The sequence below is a fragment of the Dunckerocampus dactyliophorus genome, chromosome 5, assembly GCF_027744805.1.
Source record: "Dunckerocampus dactyliophorus isolate RoL2022-P2 chromosome 5, RoL_Ddac_1.1, whole genome shotgun sequence".
Classification (NCBI taxonomy): domain Eukaryota; kingdom Metazoa; phylum Chordata; class Actinopteri; order Syngnathiformes; family Syngnathidae; genus Dunckerocampus; species Dunckerocampus dactyliophorus.
The window spans coordinates 1562442-1579042 of NC_072823.1; the positions used below are offsets into that span (position 1 = coordinate 1562442).

At 43.8% G+C, this 16601-nt stretch overlaps 1 protein-coding gene across 1 annotated transcript; it reads left to right on the top strand.

Moving 5' to 3' along the window:
* Positions 1-489: 489 nt before the first annotated feature.
* scamp5a (secretory carrier membrane protein 5a) lies at positions 490-14777 on the top strand. The gene is made up of 7 exons (XM_054777106.1): positions 490-654; positions 1328-1405; positions 1503-1622; positions 4184-4340; positions 4416-4517; positions 6327-6444; positions 6510-14777. The coding sequence occupies exons 2-7, from the start codon at positions 1399-1401 to the stop codon at positions 6696-6698; spliced, it is 693 nt and encodes a 230-aa protein (XP_054633081.1). The 5' UTR covers positions 490-654; positions 1328-1398; the 3' UTR covers positions 6699-14777.
* Positions 14778-16601: the final 1824 nt, after the last annotated feature.

The window sequence follows — 16601 nt, forward strand, 5'->3', positions numbered from 1 at the left end:
TCACATATTTGGTATGATTTTGCCCAGTTTTTTCAGTTGTTGTATCTTAGCTGGCTCTATTGTCAATCACCTCAATATCCTCCAGGGTTTAAAAATTAATTAATACATTCCTCTGATGTTTTGAATTCTTTGTGCTATGATTTCAAATAAACTTCTTTTTCAAATTCGCCAGACACATTAAGTGTAATTTACACCAAGTGTCGGTTGGTGTCGGTGTCGCCGATAGCAGCCTAACGTGACTCAGTATCGGCTCGGAAACGAAATCAGTGGAATCGCACATCGCATCAAAGACAGAGCTTGAACATTGCGGTGACGTCACTGGCGAGCACCCAATCAGATTGGATCGTTATCGTCGCCAAAACCAACTGCTGCTTCTTTGTGATTGGTTGATTCGGTCCAGCAGCAAATCCAGTGTTTGTGTTGGAAAGTCCTACCCAGGCGGGTAAAAGCCATCCATGAGATGTGTGCGTAAAAAAAAAAGACACCCCCCCCCACCACCCGCACATCACGTGACCACCTCTTCCTCCCAGACCCATCATTCGCAGACCAACGGTGCATTTTTCTGTCGGTTCCAATCATGCACTTGGATGAAGATTAATTGGCAAGATGCTTTTCAAACGATCCGTTGGATACTAGCAACTCACTAAACGCAAGGTAAGGGTCTTTAATCACGTATTTTCATTCATCCCGGACTCCGGAGCCTCGGTGTCCGGAGGAAGAAGCGCCGATGCACCCGTGACATGACGCACAGGCTGAAGGACGCGCTTCTCCATCGCCCCGCATCGAGATGCACGGTGCCCCACCGCCTCGCCACTACCACAGACGACAGAAAAAACCCATTGGAACGGGTTCAGCATCACAACGTGCAACAATGACCATGATTGGCCGTTCGGCCCTGCGTAGATAGCTTCAATTGTAAAGCAGAATGATGCCCTTCACTGTATCCACCATGCTGTGCACCAACATGTCCTCTACAAACCGTCACATGACGTAAATCGTGGTGAATGGTAGCATTTTTGCAACGGCGATGAGGTCAAACAGTTGTTCTAAATACAGTATTGTGCAATATGTCAATCCAGTTGGCCCGTATCACCATTGTTCCGGTTTCAGTGCGCAAGGCCACACTGATCCCATCTTTCTCTGTTGCAGAGATTCGATGTAAGCCAAGCGTTTATTCATCTTGAAATGTAACCAGGAAATAAGCTTTACTGTGATGGATGGATGATATGAATGCATACTTCACACCGGGGTGGACAAGTGTGTCACAAGAAGAGCCTGCACGCGCAGGATTGTCATTCAAACTGCAATGTTCTCTCGTGTTTTGCAGTTTTTTTTGTTTTCACGGCAGTTGATATTAGAATTCTTTTTGCAAGTGGAGGAAAATACATTTTTGTCGCCATGGCAGGTAAGACCGAACACCGTTCTCAGCTGTGTACTGATGGCATGCGGGGTTAAAGCAGCAGTAATCTCAAATAAATCCTATCGCTGTCTTTGCATCCTAGAAAACAACTTCCCTCCGCTGCCTCGATTCATCCCCCTCAAGCCGTGCTTTTACCAAGATTTCAACGAGATCCCAGACCAGCGTCGCACCATGTGCAAGCGGCTCTATTACTTGTGGATATGTGAGTGTGACTGCTCGCCATTTGTGTCGTTGTGTCAGAAGCTGCACACTTTTGTTTTGCCGAAAACATTGGCCGGTATATATCTGCAAGACTAGAGTGACTGCTCTCACAGTGGCGCTGAGCCTGATTAATATTTCCATTTGTCGTTCAGTTACATGTTGTTGTAAACACTCAGCTAGTCATCCAACTTAGTGGGCATTCCCATTTCAACATTGCCAATCCTGCAAATTTGCAGATTTGTATAAAAACATGTGATTATTTGTGCAGAAACCCACCATTTTATGCTTCTAATCCCCATAATTAGATCAATTATTGGGAGAAAGCCTGACATTGGTGAAGGTTGACGCGCACAGGAAGTACCGTCATCAGAGGCAAACTTTAACTTGCTTGAGGAGATGTTCTATAGCGTTGTGAAAAAGTGTCTGCCCCCTTCCTAATTTCTTATTTTTTTGAATGTTTGTTGCACTTACATGTTTCAGATCATCAAACAAATGTACATATTAGTCAATGACAACACAACAGTCACTTTTTAAATGAAACTTTTTACTATTAAAGGTGCAAAAAAATCCAAACCTTCATGGCCCTGTGTGCCCCCCTGTTAAAACATAACATAACTGAGATGAATTGACATCTATCAGTGTAGAAAAGGTTATAAAGCCATTTCTAAAGCTTTGGGACTCCAGCCAACCACAGTGAGAGCCATTATCCACAAATGGAGAAAACATGGAACAGTGGTGAACCTTCCCAGGAGTGGCCGGCCAACCCAAATGACCCCAAGAGCGCAGCGACGAGTCATCCAAGAGGTCACAAAAGACCCCACAAGAACATTCAAAGAACTGCAGGCCTCACTTGCCTCAGTTCAGGTCAGTGTTCATGACTCCACCATAAGAAAGACACTGGGCAAAAACGGCCTGCATGCCAGAGTTCCAAGACCAAAATCACTGCTGAACAAAAACAACATTAAGGCTCGTCTCAGTTTTGGCACAAAACATCTTGATGATCCCCAAGACCTTTGGGAAAATACTCTGTGGTCTGACGAAACAAAAGTGAACTTTTTGGAAGGTGTGTGTCCCATCACATCGTAAAAGCGTAAAAGTGGGAAAAGTGCATTTCAGAAAAAGAACATCATACAAACAGTAAAATATGGTGGTGGTAGTGTGATGGTCTGGGGCTGTTTTGCTGCTTCAGCACCTGGAAGACTTGCTGTGATAAATGGAAGCATGAATTGTGCTGAAGGAGAATGTCCAGCCATCTGTTGGTGACCTCAAGCTGAAAGCAACTTGGGTTCTGCAGCAGGACAATGATCCAAAACACACCAGCAAGTCCACCTCTGAATGGATGAAGACTTTGGAGTGGCCTAGTCCAAGTCCTGACCTGAATCCTATTGAGATGCTGTGGCATGACCTTAAAAAGGCGCTTCATGCTGGAAAAGCCTCCAATGTGGCTGAATGACAACAATTCTGCAAAATTCCTCCCCAGCGCTGTAAGAGACTCATTGCAAGTTAACACAAACGCTTGATTGCAGTTGTTGCTGCTAAAGGGGGCCCAACCACTTATTAGGTTTTGGGGGGCAATCACTTTTTCACACCACTGTGAATATCCAGTCAGCTTGAAATTTACACCCTTAACTCAAACATCGCACACCGACAGGAGCCTATCGACTCAAATGCCTACCTCACTCGCGGTGCAACCACATATAACAAGTAGCGCATGTGGAACACACAATGTAACTGCACCACACGGCCATATGCACGTTTCCCCAGCATGTCTTGCGGCTTTCATCCCCACATACATTGTGTGTTGCACATGTGTTATTTCTTGTTGTACCATGAGGGGGGGAGGCATTTGCTTTGATGACCTGCTGCTTTGTGTTAAAGTAGACATTTTTATGGGCGTCTCAATTACTTTCCTGTGAAAAGCGGGGATCTGGATCTGCCAGTACAGTAATCTCCTGTTGATCACGGTTAATCGGTTCCCGACGCGACTGTGATAAGTGAATTTCCACAAAGAATAGGATTCCTTAGTTATAAATGGAATATTTCTGTAGTTAGAGCATAGAAAAGATGTTTTCAACCTTCTAAGTAAAGGTTTTTAACATGATTATAGCCCTCCAGACACAAAATAACACCCCTTTGGTCACCTTTACACCTGCATTACCCAATATAGTAGACATAACAAGAGTAAATAAGATATTTAAGACGTATATAAGACTCGTGCTCGTGTATGTCGCTGCAAATGTGTTCTGGTGCCCGGGGAGCTGAATGGGGGGCGGACAGGAAGTGACGTCAGGGACTCAAGGTTGAGTTTTAGCTTGGCCCTTGACACTATTGATACACCCAGCCCTACTGTCTGCCGACAGCTTTGCAAATTGCTGCAAAGAAGAAAGAAGGCTAATTCATCCTAATACGTCTGCAGCGTGTGGCTGAAAAGGAGACGCGCTGTATATTATTTGTCAACTAGAAACAAGTCTAAGTGGATTGTAGGCCTAGTCTCTTTTAAAGGAGGATGATTCACATACAGTAGATTGGAAGATGTTTTTCAAACGATGCCTTCTATGACAGTGAATAGTGCCACCCTGGCTGTCAACCTGATTGGCTGCCTGGCATGGATGTGTGGTGGAGGTGGAGCCACCAACTTTGGTATGGCCTTCCTCTGGCTCATCCTCTTCACGCCTTGCTCGTACGTGTGCTGGTTCAGGCCCATCTACAAGGCCTTCAAGTAAGCGTCCACGTAAATGTTGGATGTCTTTAGAAGCGTTCTGTTTTCTGATGGTCAGTCATTCCCTCCCCTCAGGACTGACAGCTCTTTCAACTTCATGGCATTCTTCTTCGTCTTCATGGCCCAGGTTGTGATCAGTATTATCCAGACAGTTGGCATTCCGGGATGGGGAGTTTGGTAAGCACCTCCGGTTGTCCCAGTACACTTCACAGGTCCATGAGATGCCGTTCAAAGATCATCATGCTCGCATTTGACTGACACTGCCGGGAAGGTATTGATTCAGTAAAGGTCTCATGTTATACTAATTTTCAACCATGTTAAGTCAGTCTCGGAGGTCTGCTACGACGGCGCTTTAGGGCCACAAAGGAAGACTGTGAGAGACTGTGAGAATAGAAGTTGTACATTTACAAGAATAAAGTCATGCATTTCCAAAATACATTTTTTTAAAGGCCTAAATGTACAACAAGAAAGGGTAATATTACCTTTGACCAAGGCCAAAGGTCACATAAGTCCCCTCTTTTCATAGCTGTCTCGTACTCTAAATGTATGACTCTATTTTCGTCATATTACGACTTTATTCTCACCTTTTTCTCGTAAATATACGACTTTATTCTCTTAATATTACGACTTTTTTCTCGTAAATTCACGACTTTATTCTCACTGTTTTCTCGTAAATTACGACTTTTCACTTTTTTCTTATAAATGTACGACTTTTTTCTCATAAAGTCACGATTTTATTCTCACTTTTTTCCTGTAACTTTACGACTCCATTCTTGTAATATTGCAACTTTCTTTTCATAATATTACAACTTTTGTCTCGTAAATTTTGTGACTTTATTCTCACTTTTTTCTCGTAAATGTACGACTTTATTCTCGTAATGTTACAACTTTGTCGAGTAAATTTTGCGAGTTTATTCTCACTTTTTTCTTATAAATTGATAACTTTATTCTCGTCATACTACAACTTTTTTCCTGTAAATTTGCGACTCTATTCTCATAATTTACGACTTTATTCTCGTAATGTTACAACTTCTTAAGTAAATTTTGCGAGTTTATTCTCACTTTTTTCTCAGAAATGTACAACTTAATTCTTGTAATATTATGACTTTTTTCTCATGAATTCACGATTTTATTCTCACTTTTTTTCCTGTAAATTTACGACGACATTCTTGTAATATTCCAACTTTCTTTTCATAATATTACAACTTTTGTCTCGTAAATTTTGTGACTTTATTCTCACTTTTTTCTCGTAAATTGATGACTTTATTCCCGTAATACTACAACTTTTTTCCTGTAAATTTACGACCCTATTCTTGTAATATTACAACTTTTTTTCTCGTAAATTTACGACTTTATTCTCATATTACGACTTTTCTTGTCAATTTACAATTTTATTGTTCTAATATTACAACTTTTTTCTCATAAGTATGTATGACTTTATCCTCTTAATATTACGATTTTTTTCTTGTAAATTCACAACTTTATTCTCGGTTTTTTTTTTTGTAAATGATGACTTTTCACTTTTTTGTTATGAATTTACGACTTTATTCCCGTAATACTACAACTTTTTCCCTGTAAATTCATGACGCTATTCTTGTAATATTATGACTTTTTTCTCTTAGTTTTATGACTTTATTCTCGTATTACGACTTTTTTCTTATAAATTTACAATTTTGTTCTCCTAATATTAAGACTTTTTGGCTCATAAATTTACGACTTTATTCTCACTTTTTTCTCTGAAATGTACGACTTTATTCTCCTAACCTCAGATGTACTTCTATTTTTAAATGTGGCCTTAACACTCCGTCATAGCACAAGAGTATATTGGAAGCGTGCTGGCCGACATCTAGCCTTGATGCGGGAGTTTCGGAAAAAGTGCTTATCGTCAGCCCTTCTGGGAACGCTGGCCAGCATCTCCCAACTTAACTCTCAGTCAGTGGGAAAGTGTGTCTGTCTCCCAACACTGACGCTCCTGTGATCCATCAGCGGCTGGCTGGCGACCATTACCTTCTTCAGCACCAACATCGGCTCGGCTGTGGTCATGCTGGTTCCCACCATCATGTTTACTGCAGTGGCGGTGCTCTCCTTCATCGCCCTGTCAAAGGTTACTCGCACATTTATCCCACCCGCACCTTTATTTGGCGTTGACCGCATCGCTGTCTCTTTCAGGTGCATAACTTCTACCGTGGCAGCGGTGGCAGCTTGGGGAAGGCCCAGGAGGAGTGGGCCACTGGGGCCTGGAAAAACCCCCATGTGCAGCAGGCGGCTCAGCAGGCAGCCATGGGAGCCGCTCAGGGAGCCATGCAGCAGAACCAGTACTCAGCAGCCCCCACCTACAACTACGATGATCCAATGTAGGACGGGGGTTTTGGGGAAAGATACAAAAAAGGGATTTATTCAAAACACAACTCATAATTAGGTGCCCTTCATTAGCTACGAGAACAATGTTGGGAGTAAGTGTTAGGTGCAAATGTACTGTACATCTGTTCATCACGTGAAATGCATCATTTTTATCAAGTTCCTTTTCAGGATTGTACCAGTATCGACACTGGCAACCACTGAAACAACATCACGCTTCGGAGAGACCAATTTTGTAACCTTTCCTCATGTCAAGCAAAGTTTGAGGAGCGCCCGAGTACAAAGCTATCTTTTTTTAATCCTGGAAAGGAAAAGTGCACTTTAATGCAAATTTTGCCCATCATCGCCAATCCTTATGTGAGACACCAACACACACGTCATTCTCTCTTCTGTGCGTCGTAAAGATAAAAACAGATAAAAAGAGGAAGCTCGTTACTGCCAGCAATGGCGATGTGGCGGAGCAACATTGTTGTTATTATTAACACTGTTACACCTTAGGCCTTTCATGCTAATAGATAAAGCGATTAATCGAACCATAAAAAAAATAACATGTCGATAATTATGACACCCTCGATAAATTGATGTGCACATTGGTTCTATGACGGAATGAAAAGAGAGAGTGAACCCTCCTCTCATTCGGCCTCTTTGTGGGGGCGGTGCTACTAGTGAGTGGCTACAGAGAGTTAGCGCTCAGCCTCGTGAGCAAGCATACGCTAACATAAATGAAGCGATAGTTTCTAAGGCGAACGCAAACGTGTGCGAATATTTAGGTTTTCAACAGAATGACAGAGGAACCGAAATGTCGCATGTGTACGAAAGCAGTGACGAGGGAGAAGGGGAACACGATCGACTTGTATGCACACCCGAAACACAACCGTCCTTTTCAGTTTTCCCAATTGGGAAAAAAAAACACCGCTGGAGGTGCAGAGGAGCCAAGGCTCACTGAGGCGTTTGGTCGGCAATGTAAATATAAACAACATAGCACAAAATGGTGCGTGCTCAAAGACAGTGTCGCTCGCTGCACTGCGAAAGAAATGCAACCACTCAATACAATGGAGAAAAAAAATATTGTCGATAATATCGATGCTCGACGACAATTTGTAGCACAACCAGAAAAATTAGTTTACGTGACAGGCCTAGTTGCACTAATCGAACTATGTTACCGCCGCATTAAAGCTTCGCCATACCACACCGGATAACTACCTAGCCACCTAATGACTAAGCAACGTCAGACCACTACCAAAACGGTAACGCTACATGTTGGAACTGCTGCCGCTGTTGATGTCATTTTGTTTTTGTGTGTGGAAAATTTAACGTTAGGTGCTGGGTTTTTTTTCTATGTTGCTATGTGAAATCAATGCACCCAGGAAGGAAGTTTCGCTGATGCTTCCAATGAGCAAAATACTGGACGTATTACATGTTATCATGAATGTGCCTGTTGCTACACGCTCACAGAAAAACAGATGGACGGAAAACCTTAACATTTTGTCGGAGGCATTTTAGTAGCGGGCTTTATAGGCGGGATAGGTGTACCCCATTATGTGCAGTCACGAGCTGCCTCTTTTTATGTGTTTTTATATCTTTAGAACGCACAGAAAAGAGAAAGGCGTGTTCGTGTCTCACATAAGGATTGTGGAAAGCGCGCTTTTCCTTTAAGGTTGGGGCACAGCTGTAATTTGAGAAATACAGTACAGTACTGACCCGAATACAAGACAGTATTCTTTTGAGAAGTATGAACAGATCCTGAGCAAATAACGATTACGATGTGAATTTTAAGCATACCTGCCAACCCTGCAATTTTACCTGAGTGGGCCTGGCATGATAACAAATGTTGCTGGTTGATAATTGTGCTATAAATTATCGACGATATTCGATATTGTCGACAACATTTTTTAGACCATTTTTTTCCATTATTTATGTTCATGAGGGGTGTAATTCACATCTGAAGCACTGGATGGTACTCAAGTATAGTTTACGGTGTACCTGTGTGGGACATTGGCTTGACACAGAAGTGAATTTTGTTGATACAATATTTGCCGACCAAACGCCTCAGTAAGCGATGACTGTCGGGACGAAGACTCCGCTGCCCGAGGCACCTCCATTGGTAGTTTTTTTTTTCCCAGTTGATAAAACTGTCTGTGTCTGTCGCACACTGTAGGCCAGTTGTGGGCAAACTTTTTGACTCACAGGCCACATTGAGTTAAAAAAAATTAGCAGAGGGACGGGCCGTCTATACTGTATATAGTTGGTCATCAAACAGAACAACATTGCAACGAAACAAAAACAAAACACATCCACAGCAAGTAAAGGCATCACATACATCAACTACTCCTACTACGTGGGTGATAAACAACAACTAAGCGCTACTAAACATAACACGTAACCTAAAACTGTTATTTCCAAAAGCCCGCAAGGCATGCTGGGTAGTCCAGCGTCAAAAATAAGAACTATGAACAATAAAACACTCGACTTCAAGAGTATGTTAACCTCCTCCTTGTTTACTTCTCTGCCAACCTGCAATCTAGCAAAATTGCGACAAAGACGGCGGGACAACATTGGGAGAAAGAGTACCGCGAGCTACCCAGCATACCTTGCAGCAGGAATATATGGGTGTTGTTTTGGCTTTAGTATTGTGCCTAGATATTTATTTGTATGTCCACACCATGCAGTAGGTAGGTTACTTTTTGCGTCGTGTGTGTTGACGTTTGGATGGCTTTTTTTTTTGTGTGAGCTACAGATTGCATCTGACTATTTTGGCGACTCAAGTGTGCCACAATAGCACTGCAAGTCATGTTGCCGGCTGCAGTTTCAATGTTAAAGGTTTAAAAAAAAAAAAAAAGGAATTTAGAAATGTCCCGTGGGCCTGATTAAGACTCTCTGCGGGCTTGATGTGGCCCACAATCCGCAGTTTGCCCACCCCTGCCGTCAGCAGTCTGGTGTTCACAACCAGTTTTTCTTATTTTCTTGATAGTTTCCCTTACATTCAAGATGCAAACGTTGAGGGTGTATGACACGACCTTGAGAAGCTAGCGCTAGTTCTCCCTGTGCACTCACTACCACCCCTTGAGGCACAAGCGGGTATTGCAAGATGACGTGCCCAAGTGCCGATTTGTTGCCAAACTTGTCCAAATGACAAAATGTTGTCAAATTGTTGATCAGATGGAATCTTCTGATTCATAATGTTTTTACGCTCCGCTCTGCTTTCCTTCCTATTCTCACTGGATAAACTTATCAGGGTTATCTTTACTGCGTGTGTGACAAGCACAGACAGTATTTTGGGTGTGAGGGCACTCTTTGCTGCAGGCGACTGGTCAAATCAAAAAGCAACACAAACATGGCTCCGCTCCCTGAATGTATTCCTGTAGCGATAATGGATATATCGATTTAAAAAGCCCAGGTCGATAATTATAAGCGCTTGATAAATTGACATGTACGTGTATTTGTGTGCTCCATCTGCTCGTCCGTCTGTGCTACACAAGCTGGAAGACAGGACGGTTCACTCGTCATCTGTGCGCATTGGTTCTCTCGTGGAACGAATGCTGAGAGTGAGCTCTCTGTCGTCTCATTCGGCATCTTTGTGGAGGCGGGGCTACAAGTGAGCCGATGCAGGCTGCGACGCAGGAGGACCAAATTAGCCATGAGACAGCATATGCTAACATGAATGGAGGCGCAGAAGCGGTAGTTTCTAAGGCGAACGCAACAATATTTGGGTTTTAAACAGAATGAACAAGGTGACGAACCGATATGTCGCATTTGTAGGAAAGGAGTGACGAGCAAGCAGGGGAACACGACCTGAAACACCTCCATCCTCTTCAGTTTTACCAACTGAGATGAAAAAATACCCTTCGTCCTGACAGCCAAGCTTAGTGAGGCGTTTGGTCGGCAAAGTAAATAAAAGCAAAATGGTCCGCACTCACAGTGTGGCTCGCTACATTGCAAAAGAAACGGAAACTTTCACTACGGTAGAAAAGCCAACATTTCGGAAAATGTTTGACAGACAGCACGAATTGCCTGGGAGAACGGCTTTTTGTGTTTTTGTTTATGTTTGTTTAATGTTTTGTATTTAAAACCTCTTGACATTCCGATTCATTCCGATGTTAAATACTCTTGAGTAAATAAGGTTTGTTGCATTTGATACGGTCTACTCGCATTGGGCCATGAAAATCATGAAAATCACTGACTGACGCTCACACGGTTACGCTGTACTTGAGTACCATCTAGTGGTTCAAATGTGCATTACACCTCATGATCTTTGAAAAATGGCATCAAAAAATATGACAAAATTGTCGAATATCGTCGATATTTTGTCGCACAGTTTGTTATGGTGACAGCCCTATATACAGTGGATCCCTGCGTATTTGCAATTTAGCATTCGCATTATCTTTCAGGACGTCTCTGCGCTCTGCAGATTTGCAGCTTTTTGATGAAAAGGTGTTTTCATTTGCGGGAGAAGCCTGGCCTTTTGTGCTTCTCATCCACATAATGGGCTTGACTTGCACAGAAAGTAGTCAAGGAGGCAAACTTCAGCTTGCTTGAGGAGATGTTCTGTACACGTATGCAGTCAGTCAGCTTGATATTTACACCCTTAACTCACACATCGCACACCAACAGGAGCCCATCTACTCAAACGCCTGCCCCGCCCACGGTGCAACCAAAACTACACACAGTGTGTGGCCATTTTGGTCAAGTGTCGTCGGCCACGGCACATTCACACGTAAACAGACAGACGATGAAGATTTGAGCAGCGTGTCGATAGTTTGCGCGGAGGAAGAAACGTGGAGTTGAAATAGACAACTTGCAGAACAAGGAATGAAGCCGTATTTACTCTAACCGTATCGTTCAGAAACCGACTATGAACGTGGTGTGTCGGACACTGAGATGTCTGATGGTAATGACGAAGACATGCGGGTGGCTTCAAAACAGTTGCTTATCCTTTAGTAATTGTTTTAAATGGGCTTCTTAATGAGCGTAAAGGGGTCTTTGGAGCCTTTTTCATTGTGTATTTCGTGGCCTCCACACCTTCAACATACCTCTGTGAAAGGATGTTTGATCACGTATCATGCTTTGAATGCTTGTCGCCATGGTGGTATAAATGAGACTCAACTTTGTCTGCTCTGCGACAACTTTGACGCCGTCCTCTATAGCATCAGGAATAGTGTCCAAGCATCCAAAATGCGTTTATAGCATACTTTCAAGACAAATGGTTCTTTCGCAGCAGTCGTCAGTGAAATGAACGTGAGGCAGTGGTCCATTTGTCTCTCGTTCATTGTCATCTTAAACCTTCGTCTTTTGGAAAAGACCACAAAGCTACAGTATCGCTCGGACACTGTGAACATCCAGCGGCAACACGACATTTTGGTGGAAAATAAACAGATCAAAGTCGACGAGAAGCCTGCGCCCGTAGACATCCATCTGTGCCGCCGCCACTTCCGGAAACGGCCCTTTACAAAGACGGCTATCAATGTAATGCTTCCCGCCACGTACGATATATGTGACAAATTTACAGTTTGCTTTCAAAAAAACAAACATAGAACATCGTTACAAACAATATTGAACATATTTAAGCAAAGTTGATAAATCATGTCAGTTACTGCCTGAGAATATTTACTTATCTTGGAAATTTGACATTCCCACATACGTAGTTTGCTCATGCACCCGGTTGGGAATCGCTGGATTCGACACAGGAGCATGATCCATGTGGTGCAGCTTCATTGTGTGTGTGACTCATGTTATTTTGTGATTGTCCTATGGGGGGGGGGGCGTTTGATGACCTGTTGGTTTGCGTTAGTGTCAAATCTCATCTCGTCAGTTACTGTTTGCAAATAGCGCGGCTCTACTGCACTGAGAGCCGCCGGTAAACGATCATTTTACGACGCCATTTCCCTGCTGACCGCTCAAGGTGTGCGCAGAGCTGCAGTTCTAATGGACAAACACTCCAAACCCGTGTTGCCAACCTGGAAGCAAACTGGCTGACGCAAAGTGAATCATGTTGTAAGCGGCCATAGCAGTCAGTGTGTGATCGCTTCAATTCAAAGACTTCCTACTTTATGATGATGCTCTGGATTTCATTGTAATTCTGTGGCTGTTGGTGTTATCCCACAAGGTGTATGTGTAATATGATATCATACTTTTATCAAGAAAATCGGTGAGGTGAAAGTGAAAGTGAGCGTCCTTGTGCGTGTCGTCGTGTTCTGTGGAGGTCGCACGTCCGAACGTCTTCAGCTTCCAAATCCGCACGTGATTACGGCGGCGACACGGTATTAGACTCGAAAGAAGTGTACAAAAAAAGAAACCGCTTGTTATTTCCAAAAATGTGCGTCGTCCTGTGTGGTTGTGATGACGTGGTTATTCGATACGCAGATTGTTTGACCTATTTGTGTGTTTTTTGATGGTGTTTGGATGAGCACATGTTTGTTGTCATTTTGGAACTTTTCTCCCCCTCTTTTTTGTAATTCAAGTTTCATGAAGTTGTTTTCATTGCCCCCGAGGGGACATGGATAAAAAAAAAAAACTGATGGGTTAAAAAAAAATTTGACGTATTTGCTGGCAAAACATTTGCGAGATAACACACGACTTTTGCGAGATAACGCAAGACTTTTTTGAGAGCTTGTAAAACTTCTGGGAGATAATGCAATATTTTTGTGAGATCACGCAAAACTTTGAAGCGATAACGCAGTACCTTTGCAAGAGCTTGCGATACTTTTGTGAAATAACGCTTTGCAAAAGTTCTCGCAAAACAAAAACTTTTGTGAGATAACGCAATAATTTTGCGAGATAACGCAATACCTTTGCAAAAAAACAATACTTTTGCGAGGTCACAAAAGTTTTGTGAGATAACGCAAAAGCTTGGCAAGATAACACAAAACTTTGGTGCGATCTTGCAATACTTGCGAGATACTTACAAAACTATGCGAGATAATGCAATACTTTGTTTCGAGAGCTCACTACCTTTGCAAGGTAACACAATACTTTTGCGAGAGCTCACAATACTTTTGCAAGGTAACAAAACTTTTGCGAGACAACGCAAAACAAAGCTCTTGCAATACTTTTGCGAGACCTGGCAAAAGTTTACATTCGTGTTTACATGAAGAGCGTTGTACTTAACGTGTTCAGAGCGGATGTTTGCGTTGAAACTTCAAATTAAGAGCAGCACAGTGGTTGAGTTTCTGGATGAATGAATGAAGGCATTTCCTTTCCGCTACCAGTACTCAAAGAGATGTGCGTCCAGCAACACTAGCTACATTGGATGTTAGCATTTTATTTTCAAAAGACGAGCTGAATAAGCATCATTTGAAAGCATTTCAAACTTGTTGCTATATTTGCAGCATCACTTTATCCCTCTATATTTGTTCAGTAAGGGATGAGCAAATGCTTCAGATGGAAATGAAATGATGAATTCCCACCCCATTTTGCAAACGTTTACGAGTTTTTGCAAATTTTTGCAAACTCTCACAAAAATGTATTTTTTTTTGCCCATCAATTTCATTTTTCTCCAAGTCCCCTCGGGGGCTCTGTGGCAGAATGACACGGCTGCTCCATGTACAACAAAACTGCCAGTGAAATCAGTCGCGCAATAGTTGGCACAAGTCTGCCAACCTGCGCAGTGGGCGGGACTCTCGTGTTTGATTCAACGCTCTCAAAATGGTGATTTGACAATGTTTCATTTTGACTGCGTGTGACTCGCAGAAAGAGCACGAGGTGCACAGCCAATCACATCTACAGTCAAGTGCACGTATTGCAGACAGACAAGCTCGCTTTTTAGCCACATTGGAATCAGCCCAACCTTGCTAGCATACATGCGGTGCACTGCACAGCTGACATGCTACACTTCCTCGTGCTGTATCCAAGCCATTACCTCTCTGTCTACTCCATAATGTTTGACATGTACGTATGATCATGTGCTGCAGCTTGAAGAAGGATGACAAGTTGCTTGGGATGAGTCAATCATTCATCGAGGAATTTGAGGAGGTGTGTCTCCATGGGGGAGGTATACAGTATATGAAAAATGCGTTTTTTTTGTGAATTACTTTTGTAATATTTGGTCCTGCCATAATAGATATTAAACCGTTATTGCTGCAATTTCCTGACTATTTCTTGGAGTTGGAATGCTCTTAAAGGCAGATTTCCCGTATACTGTACATTTTGTCCGTCAAACTGTGCGTGTTTGAAAAGATTTAGGAAAAGGGGATTAATACGAGTGGTCCCAACGACTTCTGTGATGTCAATCGAGTTTTAGCGTAAGTTGGAAATTACAGTGTGCCGAAATGAATCCCTATGTCCCACACTGTACACGAAACACATGAAGGACATAGAAAAGCAGAATAGAAGAGCAGAATAATGCCAGGGAAGTCTGGAGAGGCCTGCAGACCATCACAGGCCATGGTAAAGGAGTGGGGAGAGACCAAGCCAGTGGGGACAAGATCTGGGCAGATGAACTCAACGTGTTTTTCAACAGATTTGAGTCTGCCCTCCCTCCCTCCCCCACCAACTCACCACTCTTCACCCCCACATCCCCATCCCAGCCATCCTCTACTCCCCTCTCCATAACTGATGATCAGGTGAGAAGTCAGCTGAGGAAGATCAAGGCAAGGAAGGCCCCGGGACCGGACGGCATCAGCCCTAGAATCCTCAAGGACTGTGCTGACCAGCTCTGTGGAGTTCTCAGGCACTTGTTCAACCTCAGCCTGAGCCTGGAGAAAGTCCCGGCCCTGTGGAAGACCTCCTGTGTGGTCCCGATCCCAAAGACACCGCGTCCCAAGGAGCCTAACCACTTCAGGCCTGTTGCCTTGACCTCTCACCTGATGAAGACCATGGAGAGGATTATCCTGCAGCACCTGCGACCCATGGTGGGCACTCAGCTGGACCCCCTGCAGTTTGCTTACCGGCCTGGGATAGGAGTGGACGACGCAGTGATCTACCTGCTGCACAGATCACTGCTACACCTGGAGGACAGTGGGAGCGCTGTGAGGGTCATGTTTTTTGACTTCTCCAGTGCCTTCAACACCATCCAGCCGTCACTACTCAGAGTGAAGATGGAGAGTGTGGGAGTAGACCAACACCTGACTGCATGGGTTATAGACTACCTCACCAACAGACCACAGTATGTGAGGCTCCGTCACTGTGTGTCTGACATGGTACTCTGCAGCACAGGTGCCCCTCAGGGTACGGTGCTCTCCCCTTTCCTCTTCACCCTCTACACCTTGGACTTCACACACAACTCCACACAGTGTCACATCCAGAAGTTCTCCGACGACACAGCCATTGTTGGTTGTGTTTCAGAGGGGAATGATCTGGAATACAGGACGGTCATCAGGGACTTTGTCAGCTGGAGTGAGCTTAACCAGCTGCAGCTCAACACCAGCAAGACAAAGGAGATGATCATTAACTTCCAGAGGAAAACATCTCACTTCACACCGGTGAACATCCAGGGAGCGGACATAGAGTTGGTAGACAGCTACAAATTCCTGGGTGTTCACCTTAACAACAAGCTGGACTGGTCCGTCAACACCCACGCCCTCTACAAGAAGGGCCAGAGTCACCTCCACCTGCTGAGGAGACTGAGGTCCTTTGGTGTGTGCAGGACTCTTTTACGGACCTTTTATGACTCTGTGGTGGCTTCAGCCATCTTCTATGCTGTGGGCTGCTGGAGAGGGGGCAGCACGGACAGGGACAGGAGCAGGATCAATAGGCTGATCAGGAGAGCGAGCTCTGTCCTGGACGGTCCTCTGGACTCCGCGGAGGAAGTGGGGGAGAGAAGGATGTTGGCTAAGCTGACATCCATCATGGACAACACCTCTCACCCGCTACATGACACTGTTGATTCCCTTAGCAGCTCCTTCAGCACCAGACTGTTACACCCACGGTGTAAGAAGGAGAGGTTCCGCAGGTCCTTCATACCGACCT